This window comes from Taudactylus pleione, unplaced genomic scaffold, assembly GCF_031769625.1.
Source record: "Taudactylus pleione unplaced genomic scaffold, aTauple2 ptg000579l, whole genome shotgun sequence".
Taxonomy (NCBI): domain Eukaryota; kingdom Metazoa; phylum Chordata; class Amphibia; order Anura; family Myobatrachidae; genus Taudactylus; species Taudactylus pleione.
In genome coordinates, this window is record NW_028284981.1 from 2,112,603 (window position 1) to 2,134,305 (window position 21,703).

A 21,703-nucleotide genomic window follows, 5' to 3' on the forward strand; every position below is an offset into this window, starting at 1 on the left:
ATCTAGTTTATACTGCCTTGTGATGGCTTGTGCCCCTATATCCTGTACTGTGCGCCTTTATACTGATGATATAGTTTATACTGCCCTGTGATGGCTTGTGCCCTTACATACTGTACTGTGCGCCTTTATACTGATGATATAGTTTATACTGCCCTGTGATGGCTTGTGCCCCTATATCCTGTACTGTGCACCTTTATACTGATGATATAGTTTATACTGCCCTGTGATGGCTTGTGCCCCTATATCCTGTACTGAGCACCTTTATACTGATGATATCGTTTATACTGCCCTGTGATGGCTTGTGCCCCTATATCCTGTACTGAGCGCCTTTATACTGATGATATAGTTTATACTGCCCTGTGATGGCTTGTGCCCCTATATCCTGTACTGTGCACCTTTATACTGATGATATAGTTTATCCTGTCCTGTGATGGCTTGTGCCCCATATCCTGTACTGAGCACCTTTATACTGATGATATAGTTTATACTGCCCTGTGATGGCCATTGCCTCTCTACAGCTCCATGATGACTTGTGTTCCTGTATTCTGTGCTATGTAACATACTACAGCGATGTCACATTCTGTCTGTAATATCCAGTGCCCCTGTATACTGTGCTGTTATATTTTACAGAGGAGCGGGACCCAGTTATACATTTTACCCAGAGACTAGAAAGTTTCAGTTACGTAGGATTGTGAATAGGTATTTGGCAGTATGTGTTTTGCACCTCTGTGTAGTCTGTAACAAAGGCTGTCCCCTCATTTGTATGCTATGCTTATGTGTTTTGTATTAGCGCTGATGTACGGTATAAATGTGTGTTCATTTTTAGCTTTTCTATCCTGATGTATTTATGTATTACAGAATATGGGGAGTTCTTGCAGTGTAAGGGGAAGAAGTTCACGGACTTTGAGGAGATCCGAATGGAAATCGAGTCTGAGACTGATCGGCTCACCGGAACAAACAAGGGCATCTCTCCTGTGCCAATTAACCTTCGGGTCTATTCTCCAAATGGTGAGTCTACCAATCATTGGACCATATAGCCAAGAAATATGCATCTAGTTTATCAATGGACAAAAGGCTTAAAGGCTCACTAGCCGCTCACTGGAGCAGCTGAGTATTGTTGTTTAATTGTGACAATAAGGGATGTTATCATTTGGGCGATAAAAATCCTACATATCGTCGATTCATTGCTCTGGATATTTCTGAACAACTCTGTAACACAGAGCAAAGTGTCAGAGATATGTGACATGTGGCTTTCCGGTTATTATCAGACTCCGTTGTCCCCTGGCAACCAGTGCATGCTCTAAGATGGAGTTTGGCAATGGCTCTTGGGCCACAGGTGGCGTAAAATAAACCTGTCAAACTGGCGGTGGCCATTTTGTGTGCTGAGCCAACCCCTGCCTCCACTGTGTCCAATGCAAGCCTAAAATATAACCTTTGTTATTTCACCTTTCCTCCCCAGTGCTTAACCTGACTCTGGTCGACCTTCCGGGTATGACCAAAGTCCCAGTGGGTGACCAGCCAGCGGATATCGAGTTTCAGATCCGTGAAATGCTCAGTCAGTTCGTTACCAAGGAGAACTGCCTGATTCTTGCCGTATCTCCAGCTAACTCTGACCTGGCAAACTCTGATGCCTTGAAAATTGCCAAAGAAGTGGATCCTCAAGGTCTGTCCAAGCAATTGGCACTGCATGCGCTGCCACCTTACCCATTGCTTCGTTACTTTCATCGCGTATACTTCTGTTTCATTATGCTGGTTGTTCTATTGCTTCTATGAATTCGTCCAGTTGAAGCCATAGTGTCACTAATATAAACTTCCCATCGTCTGAGGATTGACCTGCGTGTGAATCAGTGACAATAACATACTCAATTGAAATAAAGACACGGAGACTTGTATTTGGCAGAATTTGTTAGCTATTTATTTAAAAACTTATAATGTATTAGTTACTATATTAATTAAATTAATTTAAATATGGTGGCAAAGAAAGAACGGCTAACAACAATAGCCCAAGCCTAACACTATAAACACTCCAACCACAACACAATACGCTCAAGCCTTCTATCTTGACTACCCACCCGGTAAGGTGATGATGCTGCCCCCGGCAGGGTGGTCCAGCAGACTTTATGAGTCAACGAAGGTGAGCAAAACAATGAGTAAACAAATATTCACAGTGCTAATAGGTAACCTGCCGTTCTTTCCCGCCTAAAATAGCCAACGAAACAATCACCAAACCCAAATCAAAAAGAGCCCATAAAAATAAACTTTAGGGAGGGAGGGTGGGAAGACAGGAACAAAAGAGGCTGACTCCGCCTCCAACAAACTGATATCCCTGCTAGAAACTACAACCCTAAAAACCCATTGGCCCTACATGACACATGATTCCCCACTGCAGTCCGCCCCCAGCCTAGGAAGTTTAACCCTCTCCACTCCTATACAGTCATTTCGTTTATCTAATAGCATTTTTTGTATTAATTATGGTTATTACTATATATATGCATGTAAAAGCTCATGTGAGTGTATGTACAATACATTATAATGTATATTTCCCCATCAACATAATTCCTAACATACATCTCTGTTCAGTTCTGAGAACACTGTACATGGAGTGGGCACCATAATGGAAATATAACACCTCTGTCCCATTTCTTGTGCAGGGCAACGCACAATTGGTGTCATAACCAAGCTGGACTTGATGGATGAAGGAACTGATGCCAGGGATGTCTTGGAGAATAAGCTATTACCTTTGAGAAGAGGTGAGAGGCCACTACATTCTACAAATGTCTCACCAAGGCAGCTGTAGGCCAGGGGCTTTTTAAGAGAGGAGGGGGCTCGTGTGCAGACTCCTTGCGGGTCCCCTCTTATATCTAGCGGTGCAGTAGATTCCCTGCACCCATTATAGATACGCCACTGGCTGTATGAAACCTTGCATCTTACAGGTCTTGCAGGAATATTGTCTCCTTTCAGCTAACTTGCAATGGGATCAGAGTAAACAAAAAAAAAATAATATATGAGAAGTCAAGTTACCCGTATTTGGTTTTTTAGCTTAAATGGACTCTCATCCCATATTTATTTTCCGTTTTATAAGTCAATATTGAGATACAAATATATCTATATTATTATTTGATTAATAATGATTATTAATAATACCATTGTGTGGAGGTGTGCCCTAATGGTAAGCAAGATCATCATTGGAGGCGAGGGTATAACATCATGGGGAAGGTGGCCAGGAAGGACATCATGAAAAATATGGCATAGTGCAGAGGCAACCCACTGAGTGTTCTCCTAGCCTGAGATAAGAGCTGTTTTAAACATATACATTTTCCTGCGCTAAACACATTTGATTCAATGTAGAATATATTTGTGGTTTCCGCTCTTTTTAAATCTTTCGCAACTGATATTTTTAAGCACTTAACTGCACTAGCTGCCACGTTTCAATGATATGTTTAGGTTATGGCAGTGGTTCCTAAACTGGGTGCCGTGGCACCCTGGGAATCCGTAGGGCACTTGCAGGGGTGCCACGGGTTGGTAGTCCAGCGCTACATCAAATTATTTATGGTCAGTGTGGTAGTTCAGTCAGACTGACCAACTCAACGATTTTCATTAAGGGAATATGCAAAAATCGTTTATAGTTAAAAAAAAAATCGTTCATTACATTTTGTAAATGAACGATTTTCGTTAACGATTATTGTTCATTTTTCCCTTGAAAAAGTGAACGAAAATCGTTTACTAAAATCGTTCATTTACAAAATCGATACGTGTGTACGCAGCTTATGGCTACAGTAGCAGAGGTTTATTCAGCCGGTCTCAGGTGTTTCAGCAATTTCCATCATTTCCAAAATGCAGAGGTTATTGAACTATACATGAGAGTCAGTGGGAACAGTGTTTCAGTGGGTTTTTTTTTTTTTTATGAGTAAAATTCAACTTTTTATTCATAAAGATAAAATAAGAGGTTTCATTGCTACTATATTTTTGTCTTTTTTTCTTACAACAATATAAGCTTTATTAACAAAATCAAATACAAACAGGGACAGGTATTGGTGTTTGTAACAGAAGTAAACTAAAGCACTGACCACTGTGAGACCCCTGTCTTGCTGCGGACTCACTTACAGTAAGCAGCAATTTCTTGGTGCTCGATCTTGATTACATCAAGTTGTTATAATTATTCTAAAATGGATTCCTCTGAGGAAAACTATATAGAGGAGACTATTACTGACGATGTGGAAGAAGATGAAGATCCTGAATTCTATACTGAGTATCAGGAGGTAGGAGAAGCTTATGAGGAGATGTATGGCTCTGACAGCGACGTCACATATGAGTCTGCTGCCCAGAGTGTGGAAGAACAGCAAATTAAGGGGTCTATTTACTAAGCAGTGTTAGGAGACAGAGTGAAAAGTGATAAGAAAGTGATAAGGTACCAGCCAATCAGCTCCCAACTGTCATCTCACAGGCTGTGTTTGAAAAATGACAGTTGGGAGCTGATTTCCTGGCACCTTATCACTTCCTTATCACTTTTCACTTTATCTCCTAACACTGCTTAGTAAATAGACCCCCGAGATGGAGGAACAACAACCTGTCAATAATGTAGTAATCGCGGAGTTTAAGACCCAATATGATGGAGAACATCTAGGTATAGATTACCAATACTGTTTTAGACAGCTGACTGATCTGGCAGATGAAGAGGAGAATTTAAAGGTGACCACAGAGGATGATAAGGTTGAAATCTCCATGTTTGGTGGCACAATTTACCATCATAGGAACCGCTATAAAGGATGGCAGAGAATGCAGATGGAATATGCATCGGTATGTACCCACCATGAGAGGCAGCAAAGTGACAGCGCTGACATAGGAGAACCCATAGGTGACCCCCACTGGGGGAAGACCACAGCAACATCGCCAATGGCAGCCTGGTTACAGAGAGCGAGTACAAGCAGGAGGAGACCATGGAAACGGTTGAGGACAGAGTGAAAGCGCTAAAGCAGCGTAAAAAAGACCTAAAAGCCGAAATCAAACAGAAAAAAGCTGAATTGAAACAACTGCAGCAGGAGAAGGATGACATCACCGAGAGGCTCAGGGAGGAGACATCGCGCTTTGGGTGGCGCCACATATTCGGAAGAATCAGAACATCAGTGATAAATTTGTTTTGCAGGTATAATAGGGTCGTCATACCTGTTTCATAGATTGTCACCAACTCCCAGCGCTAACATCAACACCCAGCGCTGCCTGCAACTCTCACCTCTGTCACCATCACACAGCGCTATCACCATCACCCAGCACTGCCTGCAATAGTCACCTCTGTCACCAGCTCTCAGCGCTATCACCATCACCCAGCACTGCCTGCAATAGTCACCTCTGTCACCAGCTCTCAGCGCTATGACCAACACCCAGTGCTGCCTGCAATAGTCACCTCTGTCATCAGCTCTCTGCGCTATCACCATCACCCAGCACTGCCTGCAATAGTCACCTCTGTCACCAGCTCTCAGCGCTATGACCAACACCCAGTGCTGCCTGCAATAGTCACCTCTGTCACCAGCTCTCAGCGCTATGACTAACACCCAGTGCTGCCTGCAATAGTCACCTCTGTCACCAGCTCTCAGCGCTATGACCAACACCCAGTGCTGCCTGCAGTAGTCATCTCTGTCACCAGCTCTCAGCGCTATGACCAACACCCAGTGCTGCCTGCAATAGTCACCTCTGTCACCAACACCCAGCGCTATCTTCAGAACTCATCTCTGTCTCCAGCTCCCAGCGCTGTCACCAACACCCAGCGCTGCCTGATATTTGCAGTCACCCATTTACATGTAAATAAATAAAAACATATAGTAAATCAAATTATACAAGTGAATTGTTTTTAATATAAATCTATAATGATATCATACATAAGCATTTCCATTATATGTTGGTACTGAATGTGACAATATAACCTCAGGTTAGAACACTGCTGTCAGACCAGGAAAGGTCCCCAAATCTTATACGTAATACGCAATTTAATAGATTTGCTGATTACAAGGAGGCACTTATGGCATATAAAATTGAGTTTTAACATTCTCAGTCACAAACAGTCGCTCTCTTGTTTCTTGCATAGTATATTTATTAATAGACAAAATGTATACTGTATAATTTTACCATCAATACAGCTGGGATATACAGTACTGGTTTTGGTTGAATATCTATCTGACACTGGATGGTTCTGAGCAATAATTGTCCATTAGTGCTGGAAAAAATTTGGAAAACGGTTCTTCCAACTCGTTGGTTATATCAATCATGTTTGGTGTAACCAAACCAATCAGCCAATTCTTTTTCCAATGATCGTTTGCGGCATCAGCATGAAGACGCAGACACGACCATGACTGATCCCTCCTCTGTATCACGGCCCATGTCACAAAATCTTTTATAAAACCTAAAGATGGATTTTATGCACGTGAAGTCATTTTTGTTTTACAAAATGAATGAGCTTGTGCCACAGAGACTTTTTCCTGCACAGCAAACAATCACATTCAGATTAACGGCTAATTATGTGGACACAGTCGCTGACGTAGAGTTGGATCTCCAACTGCATTATTTACGTAAAATTTTCGTACAAGCGCACCAGATAAATGTTCGTATACATCCGTATGCAGATATTGTAGCCTCTTATGCTGGGTATGTACTAGCGATATGTCTGTGAACGATGTCGTTCAAAGACATATTGCGTTGGCTGTGCAGCACAGTTAATGGGCAATAGATCTGCAGCTATGTCGGCATATCGTGCTGTGTGTACGGGCAGTCAACCGCCTACCCGTACACTTTCCACAGAGGCCGTCGGTGATTGATAGCTGAACTGGGTGGGCACATGTAAAAACCCACCCAGTTGTGGCGTCAATCATGTGCCGGCCAGTGACGTGCGTTGAGGTCAATGGCTAGGGAGGCACACATGTATATGAAAACTCTGGAGCATGACAGGGAGCAGGGGCGTTTCAAGAGAGGCAGGGGCCCGTGTGCAGTGTCTGTCCCGGGCCCCCTTCTCTCAGTCCGGCGGCCGGCAGCGCACTGAGCTCAGCTGTGCCCAGAGTCTACAGGGAAAATGGTCGGGGCGGCCATTTTCCCTGTGTTTTCCATACTGAGTGCACAAAACGCTGGGAAAATGGGTGCGGCAGCCATTTTCCAGGCGTTTTTTTTACAGTGCTGACACTGGCCCCGACGTGGGACTCCAGAATGGTAAGTATAATATGGGGTGCAGGGTGTGTGGTGCACCCATTATAAATACGCCCCTGACAGGGAGTATGATAGTGGAGGGAGTATGACAGGGGAGACTTTGCCTACCCTGACTACATGTCCCTGGTGCCGGTGATTGGTAAGTGTGTATGCACCTACCAATCGTCATATAGGGCCTGATTCAGAACTGAACGCTATTCCGCTGTTCTCACACTTGAGCGATTATCGGTGGTCTGCACATGCGTTGCAGCCGCATTGCGCATGCGCTGCGAATGAATTGCGATAGCGCACGCTGTGAGAATTCACTCGCAACTGATTGACAGGAAGAGACTGTTATGTGGGTGGCTACGGGGAGTTCCGGCCAAAATGCGGGCGTGTCGGGGTCATTTCCTGAGTATGCACTAGCTAGCGTATGCGTTACCGTCCATCTCTGTATCAGGCCCACAAGGCCGATCTGTCGTCCTAGTGTGTACAGAATTATCTAGCTGCAACTGATTGACCTATGGTGGACTGACATCTCTACCTGATAGTTATTAAGGGGCCTATTTATCAAGCAGTGAAAAGCGTGGAGAAGTGTGCCAGTGGAGAAGTTGCCCATAGCAACCAATCAGCTTTGACTTAGCATTTATCAAGTGCAGTCTATAAAATAATAGGTAGGAGCTGATTGGTTGCTATGGACAACTTCTCCACTGGTCCACATCTCCACGCTTTATACTGCTTGATAAATAGACCCCTTAATCATTAGTGTGGCTGTTACATTATACGAAGTGGAGGCCGCCTAGGCTATGGAGGGGTGCAATAATACACATTTGTTACTTCGGCTTACCCCTGGGGTACATGTTAGTCACGTTCTGCTGGACCGACAAAAAACATATGCATGGAAATCAGCTCTTTCTGTGCGTTTGACTTTTCCTGCACACATTCAGGGAGCCCCAAAATGACTGATTAACAAACCGAACCTTATAGAATGGGGTGTGGTATGACTGGTCGACAGACTGAAGGTCGACAATCAGACGATCAACACCGGAAGATCGGCAGGTACTGAATGTCCACAGTCAGATGGTTGACCACTAATATGTAGACATGTATTTAAGTCGACATGTTTAAATGGTGGACACATTCAAAAAGTGGACATGTTTTTTTTTTTTATTATTTTAGCCTAACCCTAAATATCATCAAAAAACCATGTTGACATGTTAATTGTTGACCTTTTGAACGTGTCGACCATTTAACCATGTCGACCATAACCCAATTCTACATATAGGCGGTCGGCCTAATGACCACTTTAACCCTTTGACTGTCGACATTTACAATGTGCCAGACTTCTTCATGTCGACTAGTCAAATGGATACCACAGAATGGGGGAGGGGCAGGTGCTCACAGAATCACTGGCCGAATTACTGAAGGTGACGATAAAACAAGCATCGGGAAAGTCGACAATATTATTTTCTCCATCTCCCTGAACCGTTATCTGATTCTATAAATCAGCCATATTAATTGTTCCTTTGTCTCGATCTGATTGGTTGATTTTAGGTAACTCCCCTAGGAGTGTGGGTATCTATGTGAAGACATTGGGTGCCCTACTGTGCTTGTATAACCTACTGTAGGATTAATTCACCCTGTACCCCACAGGCTATGTCGGTGTGGTAAACAGGAGCCAGAAGGACATTGATGGTAAGAAGGACATCCAAGCTGCCTTAGCAGCAGAGCGGAAGTTTTTCTTGTCTCACCCATCTTACCGCCATCTTGCTGACCGCATGGGGACTCCATATTTACAGAAGATTCTCAATCAGGTAATGGCAGAGACATGTGGGTCAAGCAGATTGTACTTGCAAGTCATATTTTTTATTTATATTTCTTAGTTGATAATGAGATCATTTGCAATTAATATATATTACATTTTCTGCAGTTTTTTTTAAATAATATGTGTATATTACATTTGTTTCTAACAAACTGGTGTTGAATTGTCAATGGCAAATCCACCGTAACCCTCCACCTCCCGCTCTAAAAATCACTCCAATATAGAAGACGTCACTTCCTGACTTCTAGTAATAAAGTCACTAATCCATACTGCGTAAATAACTGGAAATCTGGAACGTACAAATCTCTTAGGTGTAGAATGAGTACTCCCGAAATGATACTGTTCTGCCTTTAAAAAAGGAAGAACTGAAACTATCAAGTCCCCTTGATGGGATGGAAGTAACTGCTTTGTTGGAGCTGCAGTTTGAGATGTTAAATTGATAATGACAGCAAAAATTAAACAGACGTAATACAGGTTGCCACCTGAATTGCTGGAAATCTTGTAGAGCACAGGTTCTCAAACTCGGTCCTCAGGACCCCAAACAGTACATGTTTTCCATGTCTCTTCACAGATTCACAAGTGAGATAATTAGCTCCACCTGTGGATCTTTTCAAATGTGTCAGTGAGTAATGACGACACTTGTGCTCCTGCTGGAAAACCTGATCTGTGTGGGGTCCAGAGCACTGAGTTTGAGAACCACTGTTTTTAGAGAATCATGTGAACGGCTGCTGTTAGATAAGACATATCTTAGGATCCCCAGTGACCGGCCAGTCTTTCAGCTTCAAGCAGGAATCAGTATTAGTCGCCGACTAAAACCGTTGGCTGGCACTTGTGTTTCCTCATTGGAACTGACGCGTTTCGTTTTGTTAATACAGGAATAAAAATAAAACACACTGCCACTGAGATAAGACTGACAGTATACATACTATAACATCTACAAAGAGCATAATGTATAAACAGTGGAGAAAGATAAACTATGCATTTATACCACGATAGACGTATGATGAGCCATACCTGAGCTTGAGAGATAAACCAGCAAGCCAGCATTTAGACAAAGCCAAGGTCACGATTGTGTTAGTGACCATTGTGCTTAGATCACTGGATAAGCTACAATGCTAAATAGTAAATAGTGCTTGTCAGTGGCAAACGCAGGATTTCTAGAGGTGGTTTTCCAAATGCTTGATATTAGAGTGAGTGTGGCCAGTCCATGAAGAGGGTAGAATTAGTACTTAACCAGCTTTAATATGCGTCATGCAAAGTATATTGTGTGTCCTAATTCCAGCATATAGAGGACCAGCGATCACAGTAAACCATTAAATCCGGCAGTATGGCCGTCCTGCCTGAGCTGAATGTTTTTATTTTAGATGTGGGCACCATTCCAGAGTATTAGAGCAAGTCCGGGAGTCTGGGGGAGCAGCAGAAGAACTTAGCACTGCCCTGGACATAGATGTACATATTGGGCTCTATAGCAGTGCATCCCTAACAGTGAATGTTTTCCAGATCTCCTAGTTGGTGCACAGGTGTACTTATTACTGACTGATACGTGTTAAAAGATACACAGATGGTGCTAATTATTTCATTTGTGATACTGTGAAGAACATGCAGCACTAGTAAAATTCTATTGCATTACTATTTCTATTGTGGTCATAGTGGGCTGGGGAGGGGGGTTTCCAGGCAGACGGAAACCCCCCCTGCGTTTGCCTATGCTTGTTTGTCTCTCATGTCAGACAGCATCTCAGTGATCAACTCAATAGATGCAAGTTAGACTTCAGCCAGACAAAGGAACAATGTGGCTGGGAAAGAGGGAAATGATGGTCCCCCGTTCCCAACGCTTTGTTATCAGTTAACTATACTACATGCATTCCATGGATTGAGTCTATTAATCCTGACTACCAGTCCGAATTTCCTTCTAGAAGACCTCTAAGCATTATCCTGAATGACCAAATTAACGCTTGGTTACAGGAGGCATCTCTTGCAGGAAATGTTGGCTCCTCCATCTGTCTCAGATCATCCATCCACTTTAATCATCCATTCTCTCCACGAAGGGACTGTTACAGACTTGGGATGAGAGTTGTATTAGCTGCAATCAGTAAATGTGGAGCTAAGGTTTTCTTCCATTTCAAGGACGGGAAGATTAATCCTGACAAATATCCTGGGGAATCTCTGTCTGTAGCAATCCCAGGAGGAGAAATGAAAGACAAATTCCATTCACATCAGATATTTATTTGTATTAGGTCCCTACCGTCACCCCAATGAGTAGAACAAGAGTTCCGGATAGCAGGGGCTATTTGCCCCTCGGTGCTTATGGTTCAGTCCCTGCTACTGAAACTATTAAGTAGCTGGTTGGAATGTTGCAGCCGTCATCCAATCAGCTGCTCTCGTCATAAGATTGTCTTTTGGGGGAGGAGATGTTTGGGATCATGAACCATTACAGAGACACTAGGAAATGAGTATATCCCACACATAGGGGGTCACTTTCTTTGGACACCTGCAAGACCTATATTTGATGAGCTTTTGTCAGAGTGCAAAAACAATCTTAATTCTGCAGTCAGAGACTATGGGCCTGATTCCGACCCGCTCGCAAGCGCTACGCACTCGCAAGCGTGTCGATGGTGGGGCATTGCATACGCGCGGCGTGCGCAAGCCCCGGAGCGAGAGAGAAATTCTCTTTCCGAGGCTCGCTACAAATGGGGCGGCTGTCGATGTTGATCGACAGCTCGCCCCGTTTTGTTGGCGGGGTGGGGGGGTGGCTGGACAAATGGAGGCGTTCCTGAAGGAGCGCCTGCCATTTGTGGGTGGCCCTACTGACATCACGAGTGATGTCAGTAATGAGCTTCCGGCTCTATTAGAGCCGGAAGCTCACTGGGGCTTGTGGAAGACGAGACCCTACCACAAGGGTCTTGTCGCAAGCCCGATGGCCCATCGCGACCATCACCTGGCCGCTCGCTAAAGCTGTGGGTGACCACCCACAGCTTAGCGAGCTGCCAGGAGGCCGGGTTTTTTAAAACAAAGCGGCCGCCCTGATTCAGAGCGAGCGCTCGCTTTTTGCGAGCGGCTCTGAATCTGGCCCTATGCCCCTACATCTGCAACAATTGCAACATGCCTGTCACCTTCACTTAATGGAGGCAGCCATTTTGTGGGCCACCAAATATTCAATCAATCAATTAATTTTTAACTAGCGGCATCACTGTGTGCGTATAGGCGACTTGTACACCTTACAGAGTTTAAATGGCGTATTGGATAACTAGATAACCCTTTATGGTGATATCTTAGAAGATCATCTTTTTTGTTTACAATTTTATTTAATATTGACCCCTGTCAGGTACACAAAATGGGGTGTTGATTTTGGAAACTATAAAATTATCACTAAATAAGATCTGAAATTTTTTTCTCATATAACACAAAGCAAATGGGAGGTGGAAATATAGAGTATATATAGAAGGTAGTGATGTATGACTTTTAGCAATGCACTTATCTTCCTACAGCAACTGACCAATCACATCCGGGACACCCTGCCGGGGCTGAGAAACAAGCTGCAGAGCCAGCTCCTGTCCATTGAGAAGGAAGTGGACGAGTACAAGCATTTCCGTCCAGACGACCCAACTCGTAAAACTAAGGCTCTGCTCCAGTGAGTGGGGATCACAATGATTATCTCCCTCAATCTGTAGGCCGTCCAGTTTTTAGTACAGTTCACCTTTGCCAGCAGCCTTGCTGACTTTAATACAAGTAGTGTGTGCAACACAGTAAAGCTCATTTAAAGGGTTGTTTACTTATAGTCCCTCTCTTTAGAGTTTGCACCTTACATGCAATGCTATGCATCCCCCCTACCCAGGGCTCTAAAATTACCTTATGGCAGCCATTGGTTTCAGACAGAGAAGTGAGGAGCTTTGATCACAGAAGGTGATACTGGGTGTGTAATGATAACAGCAGTACCAGAAAATGCAATATCAGCCCTATTTATTACACACATCCATAGGCATGTGCAGAAGCTGGCACAGGGGGGTGCCGCGTCAGGATATATCCCCCTCCGCCAAATAATGGACTAATCTGCCTCCCCCCCCTCTCCAGGACATAAATTACTCACCTGGCCGCCCAAGAGAGTAGTCTATGTCCCGGAGGGAGAGGAGGAGGGTGGGTTGGGATAGTCCATGACCCGGCATAGGGAGAGGTTCCATTGCAGCACCCCCTGTGCTGACTTTGCACCCACCTATGGACACTTCTCATTATAATGGCTGAAATGCAACAATGGGATTATCCTCTGAGTTCAGTGCTTCAATTAGGGGTCAGTGTTGGTATAAGGGATGCAGATACTTGGTCGGAGCATTATAAGAAGAGAAAGGGTCACCTAAATGTGGGCATCCCCATTGCTGAGCTTTACTACGTTGCACAGCTTCCATCAATTTAGTTGAAAGGGGAGTGCACTACTGCGCAGACTTCATGTTCTTCCAGGGAGGCTTCATTCCCTGTTCCAAAATGGCTGCTGATCTAAGTACTGCACATGCACGGCGCCATCTTGCCACTGTGTTAGAGTGCCACAGTGGGAGTCAGTAGTCTTCGACTTCGCACTGGTGAGAACTTTGATTACTTGCATCCAAAGCGCTTCCAGCATCCAGGACCCATACCCACAAGCTGCATACACTCACTGGCTGGTGAGCTGTATGTCATCCCGCTCCGCTCTATGACTGTGTATAACAGTGAGTACGGCTGTACACTGTGTAACACCAATAAGACACTCCACTGGTTAAGTAACTGGGCTGTTCGTAGTTGTAAAGTACCTGCTGGTGTGTACAGAAACTTTGCTATATCCACAAGCCTGTACACACATATTTCCAACAAATTTAACCAACAATGCCGGTACTTTTTCCATCTTTGTTTTTCCTTTTTGTAAGTCTCCAAATGTTTGTTTAGCCAATAGAAAACTCTCAAAGGCTGATTCACCTTCAAATTTACTGGCTTTTATATGTCCTTTTGCAACTTATATTTAACACATTGCTGTTCTTTCCTAGGTCCCATTAATGCTATTGCCAAACAGAGCCGATCATAGCCAGGGGCAAAAAAATAACAAAATACACGGTTAGATAGTCGCTGAGGAAGCTATAAAGAAGTTGCAATATAATTAGTGAAAGTTGCAGGACGATATGTACAAATCAATAAATTATTGTTGCCTGGAACCGGAGAACCAATTTTACTCAGTGATTATTTTTTTTTCACTATTCAAGACTCCTGGGGGTATATTTACTAAAGGATGAATTTAATCAATTTTGCTCAATTTAAAATCGATCAAAATATATTTTGTGTTTCTGGGGCTAAATGACACATTTACTAATACTTAAAAAACAATTGTCTGTTAGTAAATGTGTCATTTAGCCCCAGAAACACAACATCGATGTTGAGCAATGTTGATTGATTTTAAATCGATCATATAAAACCTATAATTGTTTGCCAGAGGTGCAGTCCTTGAAGGTTCATTCCTAATAAAGAATTATCTGACGTGTGTAAGGCCTTTTGTGTTCTCCTACATAATACGGTTTTGGCTAGGCTCATTGAACCTCTTACAGGCCTCTAGGCCATTGATACATTTAGTAGTGCTTATTTAGAGCAGCTTTGTAGCTTATATTTATGTAACTGTCTCCCTTTCCAGCGTCTTTCTTTATGTCATTTATTTGCCACAAATCCCATAATTACCACCTTTATTCTCCCCTTCAGGATGGTGCAGCAGTTCGCTGTTGACTTTGAAAAACGTATTGAAGGTTCCGGGGATCAGATTGATACTTACGAGTTGTCTGGGGGTGCTCGGATTAATCGGATCTTCCATGAACGTTTCCCCTTTGAGCTGGTGAAGGTACGGCTTAACGGTTCCTGTTATTCTCTGTAATTTCATTCTTCAACAGCCAAAACGACCTGAAATCCATATGTGTTTTCAGCATTGATTTACCCGGGATGGCCAAGTAACATATTTGTGATTGGTTCCACAGTTGCCCCAGACAGACATGCATTTAATGGTTGTAAGAATCAGTCCAGCCCACTCAAATGATGTCATATACGAGTGTCCGACCACACTTACGGGAAAAAAAAATAGGCGTGAAATTTACTTTGCTTTTGCATTACTATGCAAATAGGTAGATCCATTGCAAGAGCCGCCATTTATATTGGACCGATACATACATGACAGCCCTGAGCCAATGCTTCAATTTGAATGGTGCTGTGTTAAGGGCTACCATTTATATACAGCGCGTTTCACTCATAGGAGGCCCGGACCCGCTGCCCACCACAGACACAATATACAAACAATCTGGTTGCAGCTCCACGAGTACCGACATTGATAGACGCATTTTTAAAATGCAACACTGCTCCGGTACATCTCGTCTGCTTGGCGCCAACTTCAACCGTCGCGTTTCTCACACTCTAATAAGCTCAGCTCTCAGTTTGGGGCCTCCTACGAGTGAAATGCCCTGTAGTATTCCTTGAAGTGCTTGGTGTTGCAGTGGAGCTAAATATTTGTATACAATCACTACAGAAAAATATTTCTATGCTTTGTTATCTCTCTTTGATTTGTTGTATTGTATATGCTATCTGGCAACATCTACTGTACACTTTTTTTTGTGTCGCATCCCTAGGTAATGCAAATATGCCTAATGATATAAATGTATGGCTAGAAAATACAAAAAGATATAGAAATGCGTAAAGTAAAGGTAGCAGTATAGTGCATTCAAATCAATACATGAAAGCCATGTGTAAACAGATGATTCCTTTAATAGAAACACTGCTTCTTGTCTTCCTGAATGATGGTTGGCTGGACATTAGACGTTGTAACTGCAGCAATGTTTAAAATATTGGCCATTATACCTTTGTACTGGTTTATGAGCATATTCTTATATTCATCATTGCCATATGTTCCATGACAAGCCACTAAACGACCTTCCATTGAATGCAGATGGAGTTTGACGAGAAGGATCTGAGACGAGAGATCAGCTACGCTATCAAGAACATTCATGGCATCAGGCATGTATAGCATGAGAAATGTTGGCATGGCATGTATCCACATTTTTGCGCTCTGATCCCCAGTAGCACCCTTCCCTATAGGACCTCCTTTTATACTCACTAACCCCACTGATGCCTGTTAAGAACCTTCTCCTTGTGATGCCTCACCCTTCTTAGAACCATAGGCGCAGCCGCTGGGAGAATAAGGCAGCAATCTGACTTCTGCACAAAGCTCAGTATATCCACGCGTTTTACAATGGGATCTCAATCACGCATTTCACACATTATAAGTGCAGTAAAACATTTTTTCAAATTTATACACAGCATGTCAGATCCGATCCAATAATAATCCATCCTATGACAAAATTGTAATACATTGGGGAACATTTATGAAATCTATTCCACAGGTAATTGTGAGAATAATGAATTGACCATGGTAGATTCTAAGGGAGACATCTTATAAAAGAGGGGGTATCTGAAAATGTTCTTAAACATGTCTTAAACAATAAACCATTTAACACCATGTTCCATATTTTACTAAAAAGTCTTTAGGATGTAACATTTATTTCCTTTTAGTAATTGTTTATACTTTAACAAGTTTTTTATTTTTATTTCAGTGCTTTATTAAAATATAATTCATTATTTATTACTATGGTGAGCTGATTTGGTTACGAAAAAAAAAAAACAAACAGAACAAAAATGATCAACAAAACATTAACTTAAAAATGGTATTAAATGTTGTTGTGTTAATAAAACTATACCCACTCTTTAGTCTGTAACACGATTAGACTAGAGCCGACATAAGCTGGTGGAGTGCAGAGGGAAGGATGATCCTAAACACCAGTCAACAAAACATTTACAGTACATTGCCAACCTCTTTCATAGAATATCACCCTAATGTAGCAGCTAGCTCGGGATCACTGATTGGTAAAGGAGAGAGAACACGATTCCAAGACAGGAACTAACCGTATAGTGTTAAAAGCAAAATGAGCCTGCCAGGAGTTGATGCAAACATATAATGGACACACAAAATGGACAAGGCTAAGAGAGGAAAAACACAAGGACAGGGGACATAAAAGATCTGACACCCAAACCACTTCTAATATCAGCATGCTCTTAGGAGGATAGCAGCTGTCTTTTGCCTAAGGTCTGCCTTTGGGTACTGAGGGGTATATTTACTAAGAATTATGTCTGTCTGAGATTAAACAAACTGGGTCCGGATGCAGTACGAATCACTATTGCGATGGCGGCTGCGATTACGCACGTAGTCTACTGCGTAAATATGCTAATGATTGCAATCGCAAAGCCGTCGCACAGCCAGCATAGCGACGCTCACTACCGCTGTCTCACATCCGTAATACCTTGCAGGGCTGCGGATACATCGGGAACATCGAGTAACATCGGCCCTTCACGCACAATTACAGCAGGTCTGACCTTACCCAGAAATTGCTAACCTCGCCGCACGCAGTGAGTACAGAAGCTGCGTATGCCGTCACAGTGGCTAATTTATGCACGCCCAAGTAACGACGTTCAAACTGACCATTCCCCCGTCACCACCCCCAAGCGCCGACCTCCCACCACTCACTCTGCGACGGCTTTCTTTCTGCGTGCGTGATCGCAGAGCAATCGCAATGCTACCTAACGCACCGCCATGTATACACATGCTCAGTACGCACCATCGACCGTTCTGCGTACACTGTTGAAGTTGCGATCCGTTCTGAATCAGACCCTCTGTGGATTGCTGGGACACGTGTGAGTTTTTCCCAAACAAACTCACAAATTTACTAAGAATCGTGTTTGACCGAATCGGGTTTGCCGATGGCGTACGCAATCGCGTTTGATCGTGTGCGAGTTCAGTCGTATTTGGATGAATAGAAATGGCTGTGAGCCGTGTATATATCACTGAAAGCCCAGGGCTCTTCCCTGCACTCCTGGTGACGGTGGGTGCAGAGGTAATGGGCTAAACATCAGACTAATATTGTTCTTCACAGTAGGACTACATGTCTCAGCAAGCCTGCCCTGCGGCACTTGTAGAACCAACATGTGGTGTGTGTACTGTTTTTTATTAAATATTTTTTTGTCAGTGGGAGTACAGCTGCCAGCGGCCTGCTGGCACTTGTAGTTCTAAAAGTTCCGCAGGGCAGGCTTGCTCTGACCTGTAGTCCCACTGAGAAGAACAATATTAGTACTATATTAGTACTATATTTAATTCACCAGGGCTGCAGGGAAGATCCTCCGGAGGGGGGCGGGGCATTTTTTTTGGGGGGGCACACTTTCTGAGGACTGCCAGTCCTGGACTGACCAGTTTTGGTCTGATTTACATTATGGCAGGGAGACCGCACGCTATAGTGTATTATCCTCCCCCCGCTGGTTCAGCCCGGTGCTGGTTATGCTTTTGGGGGACCCCACACTTTTGTTTTTCTTCAATTGAAAACTTTCTTAAACCTATAGCACACAGAAGCACTGCACAGATCACACTGATCTGTGCAGTGCTTCTGCTAAACATGCTGCTGATGAGATGGTCTATTTTAAACTTCTATTTTGGCCCAAGTGTGCTTCATGTAGGATCGTGTTCAGAAACACAATTCTTAGTAAATCCTTGTGTTGTGTTCCTGTCTATGAAAAGTACTTGCGAGCGGGTTCGATGGTTTATTTCTTTGTACAAACAATTTTTATTGAAACAAATCAGCACAGCATACATTGTGACCAAAGACGTCCAATATCAGGACACAATAAAAAAGAACAATGAAAATACAATAGACAAACATTTAAACCAAAGTTCTGCACATAGTTATAAAGAGTCCTGTCGTAACAACACAATATATTGCTGACTGAATGAAAGTAGATACATTATAAAACAATAATGAAAAGAGAAATAGAGTAGAGCAAAACAAAAAAATAAAAAGGAAGGAAAAGAGAGACAGAGAACAGGAAAAGGGAGATAAGGGAGGAAAAGTCACCAGTATCAATCAAGGTCTCATGGGGGGAGAAGGGGTAATGTGCCTACCATACTCTGATGTCTCCTTCAAATTCAGCCAACTATGCCAGGTAGCCGTAAAATCAGAGGAAGCCGATTTCAAGGCAGAAGAGAGATCTTCCATGAGCATATAATGATCTACTCTCTGGAACCACCGAGAGATAGGAGGGCAGGTCGAGGACCTCCAAAAGCATGGCACAGTTGCTTTCACAGCATTCAACAGATGTCGAAGCAGAGATTTTTTATAAGTCGAAATGGATATATCCATTAAGTTAAGCAACCAAAATTCAGGCATATTCGGTAAGGGGTCAATGGTGTGTTTAATGGTGTATTGACTTCTATTTGTGCGTTCGCCCGTGTTTTGCTGTTAGAATTGTGTTTTTACACCTGTGTTTGACTTCAGTAAATCTCCGTGTTCGAAAATCAGGCAAAACAAGCCCGGGAATGCAATTTCGGACAGAAACGATTCTTAGTAAATATACCCCTAAGGGAAGGGAATCCACAATAGCTAAACAAGACCTTGGAGCACAGGGTGCAATGATTGTGGATTCATGGAGTGCTGGGTAGAGGTATTGTCTATATAAGGAGCACTTGCTGAAGTCATTGTAGATTTGTGGAGCGCCGTGTGGTGTCCCTGGGTATGTCTGGTTCTGATTGGAGCAATTTGTGAAACACTGGGTGACATCATTGTGGATTCCTGGAGCGCTGGAGTACCTGTGGAGGTTTAGAGTGTTGCGGGAAGAGATTTGTGCAGCGCTGGGTGAACAATTGTGGACTTATAGAGCGTTGCAATGAGTGAATTTTATCTTTTATGCATAAGGCATCACAAGGGTTTCCTAGCTCCGTGCTATGGGATGAACTAACAAAAGGACATGTAGTTGCAAACTAATACATACACTATATAAACTCATATATATACATAATTGCCAAGCAGTTAGCATATTTATGTACAAAATACAAAGTTCAGAGGGACTTGCTCGTTTGACCTTGCAATCTGTAGGTAGAGTTGCTACAATATGCCTTTAATCATGGACACATATGAATTACACTGGCTGACTTTGAGTCTGCATATAACCTGGTTTCAATCAGCCACAGAAGCTTGTAATTCATGTGTCCCTGATAAAAGGGCTATAAGGGATAGGGGTGAATATAATGGGAGAGGAGGACCGAGGTATTGTGAATCCTACTACTGTAGAACTGAGATGCAGACAGTGACTGTATCTACGAAGCCACAAAGTAAGACAAGAACAGAAAGCATAGGCCACAGGCTACGCCATAAGCCACCATACATCTGCAACGGATCGCCGCAATCCTGCGCTCCTGTGATCCCGGGTTCGGGGGATTGGTGTAATCCAACATGTTGCATTTCACATATTTGCCAATCACGTTCAAAATATGATCGTGATTTGCAAATCTGTGAAATTTAACATGCATAATTTCACCCATCCTCCGACGGATCGTAGAACATCGATGGCCTCCGGTCAGCAATTCCGACTGGAGGATTGGTATTTCGGATCCCATCGCAGGATTGCAAGACCTGTCGTTAGATGTATGGGGGCCATAACCCTCAGACAAAAGCAGAGCAAGTATTTAGCAACAACAAAAGATATATAGGGCCTGATTCAGACCTGCTTGCTAGGATGCGATCGCTCGCAGCTGGCCGATATTTGTGTTCTGCGCATGCGTATGTATCACAATGCGCGTGCGCGAACCACTGCGACAGATCGGGAAGCGCTCGCTCGCCCAGCATAGACAGTACGGTTGAATGAGTGGCAGGAGAGGCCGTTTGTGGGTGGTAACGGGCAGGCCACTAGAAACGGGGGAGTGGAGGTACAAACGCAGTCGTGCCTGAGTGTTTCAACGCCGTTTCATAGGCGTGCATAATTAACTGGCAGCGTCATTGTACACGTCACCTGGTTGTATTTCACACTGAAGTGATCGCAGTGCTTGCAGCCAGGTATAGTCAATCTCAAGCGCTGCGAGCACATCCGATGGTGCTCAATGTACCGATGTTTTCATGCTCTTCCAGGAGGTGACGTGCGCAAGTGGGCGTTTTATGACTGGCTGGTGGGCGTCTGTATACACAAAGTGATCGCACGCCAAGACATAGTGGGCGTGCTAATGCCTTGCCGTGCGATCGCCTGCCGCGCTGGATTTGCATACGCTGGGAGCGAGCGATCGCATCTAGCGAGCAGCTCTGAATCAGGTCCATAGTTTGATGGTGCACTAGGTCACAATAAATTAAAATATAACTTTTATTATCTTGTTTAAAAATTAATATAATTTTTGCCACGTATTTTAAGAATATTTTCTCACCTTGCTTGAACATTATACAATATATGTGGGGTTATATTGGTGTTAAGATTTTATAAATTATATTCATTTTTAAACAAGAAGATAATAAAAGTTATATTTTCATTTGTTGTGACTAGTGCACCATCAAACTATGGGGGCGATTCAGACCCGGACGCTAAGCTGCGCTCTCTTGCAGCCGTCAGGGGCCGTGTATGCAAATTCCGCTATCGCACTGTCTGGCTTAAGGACGCCCTCTATGTCTAAGAGAGCGAGTGAGCGCACGCCGGTGTAATGACGCCCACTTTTCTTTCTTAGCACACGTCATCTCCAGGAAGTGTGTGATTAATCAGAACCATCGAGAGTCATCGGAGCTGCACGCAGCGTTTAAGGTAGACCCTACCCCGCCGCAAGCACTGCGATCACTGCAGGCTGAAATACAACCAAGCGACGTGTACAGTGAC

The 21,703-nt window shown here is 43.5% G+C and overlaps 1 protein-coding gene across 13 annotated transcripts in view; it reads left to right on the forward strand.

The window, feature by feature from the left end:
* Window positions 1–21,703, forward strand: part of DNM1 (dynamin 1) — a 131,799-nt gene that overhangs the window by 60,056 nt on the left and 50,040 nt on the right. For all 13 annotated transcript variants that reach the window (XM_088453341.1, XM_088453340.1, XM_088453335.1 and 10 more), the window contains exons 3-9: window positions 859–1,008; window positions 1,460–1,663; window positions 2,652–2,750; window positions 8,821–8,981; window positions 12,475–12,617; window positions 14,696–14,831; window positions 15,924–15,991. In XM_088453341.1, coding sequence (XP_088309467.1) covers window positions 859–1,008; window positions 1,460–1,663; window positions 2,652–2,750; window positions 8,821–8,981; window positions 12,475–12,617; window positions 14,696–14,831; window positions 15,924–15,991 — 961 coding nt within the window. The remainder of the gene's footprint in view (window positions 1–858; window positions 1,009–1,459; window positions 1,664–2,651; window positions 2,751–8,820; window positions 8,982–12,474; window positions 12,618–14,695; window positions 14,832–15,923; window positions 15,992–21,703) is intronic.